Below are 16239 nucleotides of genomic sequence, written 5' to 3'. Positions count from 1 at the left end.
GCGACAAGCCTTAAACAATGTTCATGACTAGCCCTGAGGCTTAACACATTGTGGTATTGTTCTTGGGTAAACATTAGCCTAACAGTAGTGTGTGTGACGCATATATTTTTTACTACCAGGTGTGCACTATGCAGGATACGGATCATAATGTGATTGCAAATGAGTAACTTACACTCATGATTATGTTGTGTTATGCATAGTACAATTTATTTGTCATACACTATTAAAAAAGTGGATACTCCCTTCAAATCTGCTCTTAATCTCTATGTGTTATTCTCTCTCACACACCACAAGTACTCAGATCTGGAGTTGGCGTTGAACGCCCTGGTAAGTCAGTTCCATGGTGCTGCAGCCAACAATGCCCCCACACTAACCACAGAGGAGTTCCAGACCCTGGTCTCCACACAGCTACCCACCCTAGACAAGGTAATATGAACCCACACAGTAAAGTATGACTCTGTTCCAATATTTCCAATTTGTTCCTTCCTTCCTTGCGGTAATCACTGATCTGACATCAGTAAATTCAGGAAATCTGTGTAGTTTAACCCTGGCTTAAACCTGTCCAGCCATGTTATATACATTTTTATCCCAAGGAAAGGATGAAGGAAGAATGCATTTGAAGTATTGGGCCAGGGAGAGGTCCCTCATTTTGCATGATAGATTCTTCCCTTCCATGGCAACCTCTGTGAACAAATAGAAGTGCAATCCCAAAATGATCCCTAAACAGTCTAATCTCTCCCATCTGGCTGTGTGTTGCCTCCCCCTTGTGGATCTGAGAGGATTGGAATTAGGTTGTGGCTCTACCTACTGTAGTTCAACTGTAGTTCAACACGCTAACATCTATCTAGCCATTACTGATTCATGGAGGGTGAATTGATGTGGTGGGGTAGGGTTCAATAAGAGCTGTTTGGATGGCTCTCTTTAATATATGGACAATAAATTATGTTGATGTTATATTTTTCAACACTTTTTTTCCCCAATATATAATTTTTTAAAACATAACATACACATACAAATGACAACATCACACAAACATCAACTACATCACACCTGCTCAGACCCACATGCTCACACCCCGATCTCCAGCGCCCGCATCACTCTCTGCCACATGGCCTCAAACTGTACCATTTTGTTTCTCTGTCACCCACAAACTTTCAACATTGTGTTAACGACAAAGGATTGGTTGATTTACAGTTTAAGTGTACATTTTTTCAAGATGATTGACGAGAAAAGTATCGTGTCTTGAAATATGCAGCCAGACGGATTAAAAGTACATTTATATTGTAATACTTCTGACAGCCAACTTTCTAACTCCACCCATAACTTTTGGAGTTTATAACTCTTATCTTTCTAATAGACAGCAGGAGATGAACAAGGCTTGAGCCAGCTGCTGCAGCAGATTGGAGTGAAGGATGGAAGGGGGGTCTCCTTTGAGAACTTTTGGAACTTAGTCCAGACACTGGCCACCATTCAATACGGACAGAGGAGCCAGGAGAAGACAATCAAGTGTAACTGCATTCTACAGTGAGGAGCTTGGGAAACCTACCACTTAAGGGAACAGTTTACACCACCCAGAAAATCACACTTTAACCTGGGCCCCTCCCAACCACCCCATCCTAGTATTCTAACTCGCTAACTCCTCCTCCCTGGCTGTTCACACCTGGTTGTTATGTGTCTGCCATAGAGGGGGTTAATAAAGTTGTAGGCCTATTGGATGGTTAAATGAAAGGTTTATTTTATAGTCTTCTATTCCATCTGCAATTACCCAACATTATTATTTCAACTGCATTGTTATGTCAGTTCTTATGGATAATAGCATGCTATTTATGTTGTCATTATTTACATAAAACCAACATGTCAAATGCTAAAATGACTAGAAATGAAACATAGTATGCATGTTATGTTCATGATAATTGTATTACTTGTTGAATAACACTTTTAATTTTGTTACATGTTTTGTGTTATTCATGCTTTTTTCCCTATCATAAGTATAGGCTGTAGGCTAGGCTTATATCATGGAAGCTACCAACACTAGAATACAAAACACTATACTCCTTTATGTAGGTCTGACTCCACCTACTGACTCTGGATCTGATAATATGTCATTCCTAGAGATAATGTGAGAATTAGAGGTAGAGTAATCTGATCCTAGATCTGTGGTTATGCGGCAATGTCTCGCTCAAAACGACATTGAACCAGAGAGTTTCTAAACACAGAGGTGCAACATTGCGAGACTTCAAGGAACGCTTGCTAAACAGACCAAGCAGACTAGGCCTGGACTTTGGGTTCGAGAAGTCAATGGCCTTGCTCAATAGGATCAAAACTGTAACGTATCGTGGGTAAATTGACTGATCTACAAATAATAAAGAGTAGTTATTTATGATGGAAGGTGATTTGTAAATCAGTCAGTCGGCAGTCGCTTGCACTGTCTGATGCAACTTCGAAGTCCAATGAGAGAAGTAAAACATTCTTCCTTAGCTGTTAATTTTCTCGAAATCTAAAGGCACACCTAAATTCGAGCTAATGTCTTAAGTAGTTGAACATGTTATAACTCCAACCTCGTGAAAGTGTCAAACTGTCACATTTTCGTCAAAAACAAATGTATGTGGAACCAGTGCCTGCACATGCGCAGTTCGGCGAAAGACCACGGTTAGACCAGATTACGTGTTTCTGCGCATGAGTTTAGCTAGCCAACGTCGCCATGGACCTCGCCTACTGCAACCGTCGTGATCGGGAGAAGCAGTTTCTGGCTAGCTGGACTATCTTTGACTATGCTCAAACGTCTTCCGTTCCATATTTTTTTTCAGTCTGAAAGAATATCCGGAGTAGCCTTTCGCTGGTTTAGAACCTGCGCAAGGTAAATGCAAAAACAGTTAAACGGTTTTTATTCTCATTTGCGTGCGAACGATCATCAATAGAGGTACGTTTCGCCTTAAATATGCATACATGATGATTATTAAGATTATTAATAGTAATGCAAGGCTCGTTTTTCTCATAAAAAAATATTTATCCCGGAATGACTCTTCCACACAGATGTACCATGGCGGGCAAAGCGGCGGTGGCTTTCCGTTTGGGCCGAACGTAGTAAATGAATCGGGAACCTATGGAAATTGTGTCCTCTGTGGGTTAACTTTAAACCATGAGCGATATCCCCAACTTCTTCCCTGTTTGCACTCTATTTGTCAAGCATGCCTGCCCCCAGTCAATCCAGGGTTGCAGAAAGGTATGAAGCACTTTTGTTGAACACAACTGGGTTTGGTGAATTTACTGTATCGAGCTTTTGGAATAAGGACTGTTCTATCTGACATTTTGGTCAAAAATGAGTTATTCACATAGCCAGTTAGAGTTGCTCTGGGACTCTCCCAATCTCAAAACTATACATTTTGATTAAACCAATAGTTCCATGTCCTTGATTATTCATATCATGGGTTCTGACACTTTTTTGCATTTATTTCGATTTTTTTCAGCACTTTTGTTGAATAATGCCTGGCCACCACTTCTGCTCTTTATGGCAAAAATAATTAAATACAGGTACCTTGGAGCATGTTAAAGGCCCATTAGAGAGGCATCCCTGTTTTTATCTTGTTCTATATAGATATTGAAGGAGAATTTCACTGATAATACAAACTTACCAGATTCCATGGATAACTAGTAAGTAGTTTGCTTGCTCTGGGCATCGAAGACCAGACAAATATATCAGTTTACTCATCCAGAGCTAAGCTTTAGCTAGTTCTCCATGGTGTATTTGTCATTTTGTGGTTTGGAGGATGGAGGGGATACTCTTTATTTAACGATTAAATGGCTTTACTTTTCTTTTGAAATTAAATGAATCTTATGATTCAGTATCAGAAACTTTTTACGCAACCCAGATCCACATATGAGAATGCTCAATATCTCATAACTAGACTTTTGGCAGATAGAACCTTATAATTCCAAAGTCACAGTATCATTATCTAGGGGAGAGGCCAAAGACTTCAGAGACTCCCACAAGACAATCAGTGTTTTAGACACGAAACATTGAGAAGGGAAACGTTACAACATTACAACAATAGTCTATTTCTCTCTCTCTCCAGATCTCTCTATCTCTCCAGCATGTCCGTCCTGTGACATGCCATTTACTATTCTGGAAGTCAAAGATAATCTCTTTATTAAGAACTCTTCCAACGATCTCTGGACTGGTAATGTCCAGGTGAGACACTTTGGAGGTTAATATGAATAACTCCATCAATAATATTAACTCAGTCAATGATAGTGCTGTTCCCATAGCCTGTGAATGCCTTTATAAATTCTGTGTATTCCATCATCACGTCTGTGACTGCAGTGTACCTGTTGTGAGGGGTTCGTGGCGAGTGGCTGGTGTGTGGAGTGTGGAGAGGCGCTGTGTTCGGAGTGTGTATCTGCACACAGAAGAGTGAAGGTCACGAAGGACCACACTATCCGGCTCCAACCCCCAACAGGTCTGCCCTATATACCCTCAATACCATGTTATTGAGCACTATGGCTATTCTTTTCAGAGACTTCTACTCATGTAGAATTTGATTAAATTATCCACAGACATCTTTTCTGCTCAAATATTTTTTCAAACATCATACCATCTTATGCAAACACCTTGTAATATTCAAGTTATATTTTATTATCTGGTCACTACACACGCACATACGCACACACACACACACACACAAAAAACATGGGCCTCCCAAACATTGACTTAGAGATCGACTGAGCCAGACACAGCCATCAAACACTTGTTGATAATACCAGGACACTGAAATAGCATGTTCATATACTAGAATGTATCATATTTTTCTATTCCCCTGCAGGAGTCTCCGCTCCCACAGTGTTTTGTCCCACACACAAACATGAGCCAATCAAGCTCTTCTGTTTGACCTGCGATCAGCTGACCTGTCGAGACTGCCAACTAATGGATCACAGGAACCACAGGTAAGTTTCCTTGCATATTGTAAATACAGTCACAATATCATGGAAAGTTCAAATACTGTAGAAGAAGCATCCTTACCTACCTTGGAGTAATCGCTAAAACACAATTCGATAGGTAAAAAATAAGGTAAAGTCACGTGATTACTTCAAGGAAGAGAGGAGGACAAGATGGATTCTTTAAGCATTTGAACAGGGCCGAAGTCTCTTCTCCTGTTCTCCTGAGTCTCCTCTTCCATTCCCATGCAGTTTCCAGTTCCTCCATGAGGCGATGGCCAGCCAGAAAGATCAGCTTCAGTCCCTGGTGCAGAGAGTGAGGCAGCAGAGAGTTGCAGTGAAGCAGAGCCTCCTGGACATGGACGGCAGGTAATAACTAGTCAATTACACTGGAATGAAAGTACACTATTGGAACAGGAGTTTCTTGTCACAGGGCATGAACTTCATGTCACAGGAGTAAATCTTATATCTGCTGTATTCTTTACAACTGCGTCCTCTGCATCATAGTTGGAACAGAAACTTTTAGCTGAATATAGTAGGATGTTTTTGGTTAGTTTCTAAAGACTGCAGCTGCATATTGAAGCTGTCAGTGTAAGCAAATACAGCTAAGATCGAGCATCTGTGCAGGTCTATTCAATTATATGCTTGTTTAGGGTTAGGGTTTACCTTCAATACCTAGATAAAAGTGCTATATCCTACCCACAAATTTTGTATTGAGGCAATGTTTTTAGCGGAATCTAGACAATAGATGTAATGAAATGTAGCTTGAATTAGACAAACTTTGATGTGGATGATCCACTAGACATTTTATTACATGGGACATTCCACCAATTCGGTGCCTTTTGAGAAGTGTAACTTGATCAAAAAAAGTTTGATTTCACCTAATTTTACTGTTCAGTCATAAACAGTTTATGTTCAACTTCATAAAAAACAAGTTTTCCCAACTCAAGAGATTAAATAAAGGAATATGACTATCGTAAGTGCCTATTAAGTTTCAAATAAATAACGGTTGACTGTAACAGGGTTGACGGTTTCATCATAAATCCAATTGTGACGGGGGAATGGAAGCCTGTTGTGTGCAACAGGGAGGGGCAATTGAATGCAAGCTTAATTTTTTGTTGTTGAAATTAAAACATTTCTGGCCTGTCTATCCATGGGTAACAGGTTGACGTGTTATGCTCGTCCCACTCAGTTTTCTATCACAAAACACCAGAAAATGGCCAAAAATAGTAGAACCAGCTCACCTGCGTTTACACTATAATTTGACAATTAAATGTTCAATGTTTCTTTTAAAAAAAGATTTCAAAAGGAATTGTTTCTCCATATTAAAATGAGAGTACAGTAACATGGATGACCTTAAAATGAGGGACAGACGTAAATTCATCTCTAATGACATGAAATAAATAATAATCTTCAGAAATGACTTTGTCAAGGCAACAAAATAACTAGGTCTTTACAATGATGGTGAGAACGTTGAGAAATGTTGGAGTTAAATAGGTTAAACTCTTCCTAGAATTCACAGAGGGTGCACGGAGGGGCATGTCAAAATGCAGAATTTTGGTACTTTAGCAAGTCTTTATTCATAATGAAAATATGATTTATTTAATTCAACTTGTGGTCTATATTAAAGGGCACTTCATTTAATATAACAGGTTTTTGGTGCACAAGTTCTACTTACAGTACCAGTCAAACGTTTGGACACACCTACTCATTCAAGGTTTTTCTTTATTTTTACACTTTTATACATTGTAGAATAATAGTGAAGAAATCAAAACTATGAAATAACACATATGGAATCATGTAGTAACCAAAAAAGTGTTAAACAAATCAAAATATATTTTATATTTAGATTCTTCAAAGTAGCCACCCTTTGCCCTGATGACAGCTTTGCAAACTCTTGGCATTCTCTCAACCAGTTTCACCTGAAATGCTTTTCCAACAGTCTTGAAGGAGTTATGCTATGACATATGCTGAGCACTTGTTGGCTGCTTTTCCTTCACTCTGCGGGCCAACTCATCCCAAACCATCTCAATTGGGTTGAGGTCGGGTGATTGTGGAGGCCAGGTCATCTGAGGCAGCACTCCATTATTCTCCTTGGTCAAATCGCCTTTACACAGCCTGGAGGTGTGTTGGGTCATTGTCCTGTTGAAAAACAAATGATAGTCCCACTAAGCACAAACCAGATGGGATGGCGTATATGCTGTGGTAACCATGCTGGTTAAATGTACCTTGTATTCTAAATAAATCACTGACAGTGTCACCACCACACTATCACTCCTCCTCCATGCTCCCCGTTGGGAACCACACATGCAGAGATCATCCGTTTACCTACTCTGCGTTTCACAAAGACACGGCGGTTGGAACCAAAAATCTCAAATTTGGACTCATCAGACCAAAGGACAAATTTCCACCGGTCTAATGCCCATTGGTTGTGTTTCTTGGCCCAAGCAAGTGTCTTCTTATTATTGGTGTCCTTTAGTAGTGGTTTCTTTGCAGCAATTCGACCTTGAAGGCCTGATTCACGCAGTCTCCTCTGAACAGTTGTATGTTGAGATGTGTCTCTTACTTGAACTCTGTGAAGCATTTATTTGGGCTAACATTTCTGAGGCTGGTAACTCTAAGGAACTTATCTTCTGCAGCAGAGGTAACTCTGGGTCTTCCTTTCCTGTGGTGGTCCTCATGAGAGCCAGTTTCATCATAGTGCTTGATGGTTTTTGCAACTGCTCTTGAAGATACTTTAAAAGTTCTTGACATTTTCTGGGTTGACTGACCTTCATGTCTTAATATAATGGTTGACTGTTGTTTCTCTTGACTTATTTGAGCTCTTCTTGACATAATTTTGACTTGGTCTTTCATCAAATAGGGCAATCTTCTGTATACCACCCCTACCTTGTGACAACACAACTGATTGGCTCAAACGCATTAATAAGGAAAGAAATTCCACAAATTAACTTTTAAAAAGGCACACCTTTTAATTGAAATGCATTCCAGGTGACTACCTCATGAAGCTGGTTGAGAGAATGCCAAGAGTGTGCAAAGCTGTCATCAAGGCAAAGGGTGGCTACTTTGAAGAATTTGATTTGTTTAACACATTTTTGGTTACTATGTAATTCCATATGTGTTATTTCCTAGTTTTGATGTCTTCACTATTATTCTACAATGTAGAAAATAGTACAAATAAAGAAAAACCCTTGAATGAGTATGTGTGTCCAAACTTTTGACTGGTACTGTATATAAAAGGAACACAAAAGGCATTCATTTTGTGGAAATACCCATATGTTCTCTCCCACTCGCAGATTGCTAGACATAACACAACTAAAGTCAAAGCTGAGGGAGAGTCTGAAGAGAATGCTTTTTGCTACTGTTCAACTCTTGAAATCGAGAGCCACGTCGCTCTACAACAACATAGAGGTATTTCAGCTATCCAAGACTAACACAATCCATGAAAGCTAAAGAAAGTGTGTGTGTTCATGTAATTTTGCTCTCAGTTTGAGTCGATAAAATGCTTGCTCATGTCCACCCAGACTATGTGTAATGCCGAGGTGGCAGGGATCGAGACGAGACGGAGTGCACTAAACAAACTGGGGCAGAGACAGGACTATGTTGCTGACTTTGCTGAGAAAGCCCTGAATGTGGAGGACTTCTTTGCCCTGCTCTCCTGCAAAGGGCAGGTACGAACCCACTTGTTCTGCCTGTACAAAGCTACTCACACATTTCTTTGTTTTTCTTTTGGCTTATATGAGAGTGCCTTATCCCCCATCTTCCCCAAAGACACGTCATTGTGAATTGAGTTGCGAATTTCTCTTTAATTTAAATTATTGAATTGGAATTTAACTTGAATTGGCCACACCCCACATGAAGCAGAATTTGAATTGAATTTGAATGAAAGGAAGTAAAATTGAATTCAATGAAATTCAAATGGCTTTTTTTTTTTCAACCAATCAACATAGAAATGTTTATGGTTACTAATACCATGTAGCATAAGGTTGAACATTTTCATTTTTAAAAGTCATTCTCCTAAAACCATTTAAAATAATTACAGTGGTCTGGAAATATTTTAAGATCCTGTTGTGGGTTTTCTATAATAATTCATCATTCCCTTAATGTTTTTAGATATCAGAATACATTTCCCAGAATGCATTAGGTCAAAAACTGCAGTATGGAAGGGAATAATCTAACATCTCATGACAAAGAAAATTACATCTTTGAGTTATAATCAAACTAATATTTGAAATGGTATGTGTGTATTCTTTGCATTAATAAGTGGCATATCATTTTTGATAAAATATTTGTCAAATGAATGATACTTTCATGTCTTAGTTCAATTGGTTTGAATTAGAGGTCGACCGATTAACCGGCATGGCCGATTTTAATTAGGACCGATTTCAAGTTTTCATAACAATCGGTAATCAGCATTTTTGGATGCCGATTATGGCCGATTACATTGCAAACCATAAGGAGACTGCGTGGCAGTCTGACCACCTGATATGGGAGTACAGCAAGGAGCCAAGGTAAGTTGCTAGCTAGCATTAAACTTAACTTATAAAAAACAATCAATCTTAACATAATCACTAGTTAACAACACATGGTTGATGATATTACTAGTTTAACTAGCTTGTCCTGCGTTGCATATAGTCAATGCGCTGCCTATTAATTTATCATTTGAATCACAGCCTACTTCACCAAATGGGTGATTTAACAAAAGCGCAACTGTGTGAAGACCATTTCTTCCTAACAAAGACCATAATTAATTTGCCAGAATTTTACATAATTATGATATAACATTGAAGGCTGTGCAATGTAACAGCAATATTTAGACTTAGGGTTGCCACCCGTTTGATAAAATACGGAATATTTCACTGAAAGAATAAACGTTTTGTTTTCGAAATTATAGTTTCCGGATTTGACCATATTAATGACCTAAGTCTCGTATTTCTGTGTGTTTATTATATTATAATTAAGTCTATGATTTGATATTTGATAGAGCAGTCTGACTGGGCAGCAGCAGGCTAATAAGCATTCATTCAAACAGCACTTTACTGCGTTTGCCAGCAGTTTTTCACAATGCTTGAAACACAGCGCTGTTTATGACTTCAAGCCTATCAACTCCCGAGATTATGCTGGCAATACTATAGTGCCTATAAGAACATCCAATAGTCAAAGGTATATGAAATACAAATGGTATAGAGAGAAACAGTCCTGGAATTCCTATAATAACTACAACCTAAAATTTTAAAAGGAACCAGCAGCTTTTGTATGTTCTCATGTTCTGAGCAAGGAACTTAAATGTTAGCTTTTTTACATGGCACATATTGCACTTTTACTTTCTTCTCCAACACTGTGTTTTTGCATTATTTAAACCAAATTGAACATGTTTCATTATTTATTTGAGACTAAATAGATTTTATTTATGTATTATATTAAGTTAAAATAAAAGTGTTCATTCAGTATTGTTGTAATTGTCATTATTACAAATAATTATTTTAAAATCGGCCGATTTAACCAGTATCTGCATTTTTTGGTCCTCCAATTATCTGTATTGGCGTTGAAAAATCATAATCGCCGACCTCTAGTTTGAATTAAATGTTACTTCCTTCAATTCAAATTCAATTCAAATGTTGCTTTCTGTGGGGTGTGGCCAATTCAAATTCAATTCAAATTTATTGTTCAAATTGAATTAAATTCAGAAATTACAAATCGTCCCCAATCCTGCGTCACAAACATTACCACATCAACACACATGCGCAACCCTATCCACACATGCTCCTCTCACTCCACAGATTGGATCCCAGTTACAGCATCTCTTGACTCAGAGTACTGAGCCCCCGGGGACCATGCTTAAGTTACAGCTGGTGATTACTGATGACTTCAAGAAACAAATAGCTTGCTTTGGTAAGTCAAGATACTCAATCTCCTATTCATGTAGGCTGTTGTCAGGGTAGGTTCCTTGTTCCTTGTCAATCATTGGCTTATTGGTGAAATCAGCAGTCAGACAATATCTTCTTTAAGTAAATCAATCAAACCTTTATTAATGCAATAGCAGACAGAAGTTAACAATGGAAACACAGCATGTATGTCTGAGAGTAAGTTCTGCGACGGGCACAACTGATTATATACCTGTGATCACTCCCTGGTGGTGTGATCACCTTCGTCAGTGTATATGTCCAATGAGTTGAGGTTACCTTAATGCAAATACCTAGAACAGTAGCTTCTCTAAATTATAAGTATCATCAGCATTTTCCACTGTCGCACGAGATCAAAGTGGCCAACCTAGACAGTGTTTACTTCTCAACTCTTTACCTAGTTCCGGTCTCTCGCCTAGCCTGCAGGCACGTTCTTGCAACAGCTAGGTCTTAACCACAATGACTAATATAGATAGCTTATGCAAAGTATAGTGGCAGAGTTCAGACACATAGCAACAGTATAATAGTGAGACCTGCTATTATAAGGCCTGTAGCAAGCATATGAGTCTTAAGGTCCCCTTAATCAATAATGGGGAGGGTCTTTGGTACCCTTCCCCTACACTGTGCTGGCTTGGATCTTAACAAAATTCTTAGATTAAATCAAGAAAAAAAGGTTTTAGCATTGATTGCCACATAACGATGTGGTGGTCCAGTATTGCCCATTTAGTGTTGTTAAAATAACATGCCAAAATCAACCCAAGTAATTTTGTCATTGGGAATGTGGACCCCAGGACACAAGCTTGAGACCGCCTGGTCTTGACCATCTCATTTATATCATTGCTCCTACAATAGTATTATTTTTCTTCCTTTTTTCCAGGTAAACTTTTGGGCGATATTGTTCCCTTTGCCCAATCACATGTTAGTCAAGACAAACCCCTGGAAAACCAAGAAAGACCCAATGCTCCCTCTGGCCAGACCTCTTCCTGTGCTCCTAACATGTCCATCCATTCTGTTCCCCCTCCACATAACCCTGTCTTCCAGCCCCCACGCCCCTCTTACACTGCCCCATCCAACCCCCACAGTCAGCCCTCCACCTCCCGTGAGCCTCCTCCTTATCGCTCCCTGCCTGTCCACACCCCTTCAAGCCTTCCATTGAGCCATCCTGTGACACCCCAGCCCTGCCCATCTACACTAGCCCCATCTCACCCCTCCCTGAATATACATAATCCACCATTCTGTCTTCCATCAAACCCTGCCCAGCCATCACTTGTTCCTGCACTTCATGTCCAGTCACCGTTGGTCCCCACAAACCCTGCCCAGCCATCACTTTTCCCTTCACTTCATGTCCAGTCACCGTTGGTCCCCACAAACCATGCCCAGCTATCCCCTGTTCAGCCTCCAACCTCCCCATCTCTCCAACCACTGATTGAGGCCACACCTAGACTTTATGGTATGTTCAAGGCAACTCCTCCACCTGGACCTGGACGATCTCGGAGAGGTAAGGATGGAAAGTCCTGGACGTTCCACTCATACTCACCCGGAGAGATCGGCCACCCACCTTCTGGCTCCTCCTCTCCTGCAGCCGTAGCTCAGCATCAGAAAAGGAACTTTCCAAAATCGCAGCTACTGTGGATCCTCCATCAGCCTCCCTCTGTAAACCCCATCCCTGTCCTCCCGGTGAAAGCCTTAGCAGACTCCCCCTGTGATAGAAGCCTGCCTCCTACTGGTCTGGCAGACCCTGACCCAAACTCTCAGGCCAGGGAGAACGAGCCCACCTCTACTGTCACTGAGTTGGAGACTGACCCAGAGGCAGACAGTGCTATGGAGTTGGAGGTCCCGTCAGCCTGGGGTGATAGAAAGGCAGCTGCCTGCTCGGACAGTACTTCTTCAGATCTGCAGTTCACAGGGACTTTGTCTACTGAGAGGACCTCTAATCATCTCTCTTACAGTGTCTTAACCCACACCCACCACCGCAAAGAAGAAACTGACACGGACCCTAACAGTAAACCCTATTCTGTGGGTAGGACCCATACTGCCCCCCACAACAATAAAAAGATAGCTTATGACCAACAACATGAGGATGCTAAGGCTATCAGGTCACTTCATCGGCGTGTGAATAACTGGAGAACTGAGCTGCCAACACGCATTAGAGTGCTACTGGAGGGTCCCTCTCCACTCCCCACCAGGACAGGTTCGGTGGAGGGTCCCTCTCCACTCCCCACCAGGACAGGTTCGGTGGAGGGTCCCTCTCTACTCCCCACCAGGACAGGTTCGGTGGAGGGTCCCTCTCCACTCCCCACCAGGACAGGTTCGGTGGAGGGTCCCTCTCCACTCCCCACCAGGACAGGTTCGGTGGTGGCCACTGAAATGCCAACCAGGCAACCCAACACCACCCAGCCACCGAGCTTGACCAATGGCAACAATGTTAACAACTCAAGGTCCTGGCAACCCAGGGTCTTGATTTTTCGGCTACCCATCTCCACCCCCACTCCTGGATGCGCTCTTCCTCAGTTCCTGCTTGTCCAAGGGGCCAGCAAAGATGAGATTATTCTGCAAGAGATTGCAGAAGAACACCAGGTAAGCACGTTGCTGCGCTACATGTTTTTTTTCCTGATTTAAAGTCTGGTTTAAGGTTAGTGATAAAGCACTTTACATTGTCCTTTTTAGCTTAGTAAGATAGTGATGATGATCTATCCCCTCTGCTGTTGTTGCAGTCCCATGGCGATGACATCACACCACCAGAGTCAGACAGCCTCCTCTGGACTAAGGCCCTGTCCTCCCCAGAGAGTCCCCCACTGCTCCAGTATGTGACCTGTGCGGCCTGTCACACTGTTGGCGGTTCGCTATTCTGTGTGGAGTGTGGGAGGGGCTACCACCAAGATTGTCATATCCCACCCATTAGTCCTTCCTTCTGGTAATCTCCCTAAAGATTTAAAGTAGTAGTTTCTGTGTAAAGTTCCAGTTTGGTGGAGTTGATATTGATGGAATACTCTAGTCTGAGTTCCTTGTGTTAAAGCTGTGTGCTGTCTGTTTCCCCCTCTGGTAGGGAGGAGTGGAAGTGTTCACTTTGTCAGGACCTGGCTGACACCACAGACCCCTACAGTGATGACAGGCACAGGACTATGTGCCTCAGCCTAGCAGACCAGCGGGTAAGATTCACCCATTGTGTATTTGAATTCGGATCCTCCTGCTGAGTCGGATTGTCACGCCCTGACCATAGAGAGCTCTCGGGGTTCTCTATGGTGTTTTAGGTCAGGGCGTGACTAGGGGGTGTTCTAGTATTGTTATTTCTATGTTGGTGTATTTTGTATGGTTCCCAATTAGAGGCAGCTGATTATCGTTGTCTCTGATTGGGGATCATACTTAAGTTGTCCTTTGTTCCCACCTGCGTTGTGGGATATTGTTTGTGTTAGTGTTTTGAGCACTACGGCTTTCACGTTGGTGTTATGTTTATTGTTTTTTGTAGTTTTACGGTGTAATAAAGTATGTGGAACTCAACTCACGCTGCGCCTTGGTCCGTTCCTATCGACGATCGTGACACGGATAGCATTTAAATTGACCTTTTGGACCTGTAACGTCTTAGATTCAATGCTGGCATTAACCAGATCTTGTTATTTTCTTTGCTAACAGAAATGTGAGCATCTCCTACTTTTTCTAAGGTGTGAGAATGACAGAAACATCCTTTGCAGCACGGCTGAGGTGTGTATGAAAATATATATTAAAAACATGTTATTTATTTATGATTACTCTGTCCGGACCAAAATGGCTTATTGTAACTCAATGGCATTAGTGATATTTGTAAATAATCTTATCTGTTGCTATTATTTAGCACATTTATAATGAGAGCTCTCATACTTTTGTCTCTTCAGCCCCCCTCAGATTCAATATGTCTTGACTCCATACATGGAAGGCTGCTACAACATCGATCACCCCCTTACCGTACCCCCTCCGAATTTGTCTCTGACGTCTGGGTCCTTTTCGAAGCCATGTTGATGAACTCAAAGGTTGTCACATCTTCTAAAAGTTATCATTATATAGTAAAAAAAATCACTACTGAAGGCATTTGCTAAACTACCAAATTACCTGAGAATTTACAGACAAAAATACCAGGCAAATTACATTGAATGTGTATTTTTTATTATCTCAAAGGACCAGGAGTTGGTTGTCAAGCTACGGGGCAGCTTTCAGAGGAAGTTAGGGGAAGTGTTTGGGACAGCTCTCCACCCCTCCCTCCTCAGCCACCCTAACAGCAGCTGGACTGAGACGGGGGAACCTGAGGAACCAACGGCTGCAGAGTCTCTGAAGAGGATGAGGAAGTTGCTGAATAGGACCAAAATGCCAAAAGCTAAGAAACATCACTCCCAGGTCAGAGTTGAAACAGATGAAAATGAAACTAATATGAAAAAAATGAAAAAGGATGCAGACTGAATAATGGCCATTGAAGTGGAGACTCAGAAATGCTATGTTAGTCAATTATATACAACTGCTATTGTACTTTGTTTCATTAAATTAAATACAAAAGGGATTGTGTTTGACTTTGTTTTTGCACATTTGTAAAAACTATGCAATATACTATGCATTACTGTAGCCTTTGTACTGTACGCTAGTAAACTCAGCAGAAAAAGAAACGTCCTCTCACTATCAACTGCGTTTATTTTCAGCAAACTTAACATGTGTAAATATTTGCATGAACATAACAAGATTCAACAACTGAGACACAAACTGAACAAGTTCCACAGACATGTGACTAACAAATTGAATAATGAGTCCCTGAACAAAGAGGGTGGTCAAAATCAAAAGTAACAGTCAGTATCTGGTGTGGGGAGGAGGATGTCTTCCCTGTAATGCACAGCGTTGAGATTGCCTGCAATGACAACAAGCTCAGTCCGATGATGCTGTGACACACCGCCCCAGACCATGACGGACCCTCCACCTCCAAATTGGTCCCGCTCCAGAGTACAGGCCTCGGTGTAACGCTCATTCCTTCGACGATAAACGTAAATCTGACCATCACCCCTGGTGGGACAAAACCGCGACTCGTCAGTGAAGAGCACTTTTTGCCAGTCCTGTCTGATCCAGCGACGGTGGGTTTGTGCCCATAGGCGACGTTGTTGCCGGTGATGTCTGGTGAGGACCTACCTTACAACAGGCCTACAAGCCCTCTGTCCAGCCTCTCTCAGCCTATTGCGGACAGTCTGAGCACTGATGGAGGGATGGTGCGTTCCTGGTGTAACTCGGGCAGATTTTGTTGGCAACCTGTACCTGTTCCGCCAGTGTGATGTTCGGATGTACCAATCCTGTGCAGGTGTTACACGTGGTCTGCCACTGCGAGGACGATCAGCTGTCCGCGCTGTCTTAGGCGTCTCGCAGTACGGACATTGCGATTTATTGCCCAGGCCACATC

General features: G+C 41.5%; 1 protein-coding gene across 2 annotated transcripts; it reads left to right on the top strand.

Annotated features, from left to right (window-relative positions):
• Positions 1-2540: 2540 nt before the first annotated feature.
• On the top strand, positions 2541-15353 carry LOC120031303 (E3 ubiquitin-protein ligase TRIM33-like). Of its 2 annotated transcripts, XM_038976999.1 has the most exons (16): positions 2541-2920; positions 3034-3223; positions 4074-4189; positions 4322-4457; positions 4821-4941; positions 5185-5301; positions 8229-8343; positions 8457-8603; positions 10713-10824; positions 11713-13143; positions 13183-13412; positions 13550-13749; positions 13882-13984; positions 14466-14534; positions 14705-14839; positions 14985-15353. In XM_038976999.1, the coding sequence occupies exons 2-16, from the start codon at positions 3034-3036 to the stop codon at positions 15261-15263; spliced, it is 3501 nt and encodes a 1166-aa protein (XP_038832927.1). In that variant the 5' UTR covers positions 2541-2920; the 3' UTR covers positions 15264-15353. The 2 variants fall into 2 exon arrangements, with proteins under 2 accessions (XP_038832927.1, XP_038832926.1); XM_038976998.1 differs by having other exon boundaries at positions 2542-2920; positions 11713-13412.
• The last annotated feature ends 886 nt before the right edge of the window (positions 15354-16239 follow it).

The sequence above is a fragment of the Salvelinus namaycush genome, chromosome 37 (assembly GCF_016432855.1).
Source record: "Salvelinus namaycush isolate Seneca chromosome 37, SaNama_1.0, whole genome shotgun sequence".
In the NCBI taxonomy this organism is placed as follows: Eukaryota; Metazoa; Chordata; class Actinopteri; order Salmoniformes; family Salmonidae; genus Salvelinus; species Salvelinus namaycush.
This window is presented reverse-complemented; position numbering and strand designations above follow the sequence as displayed.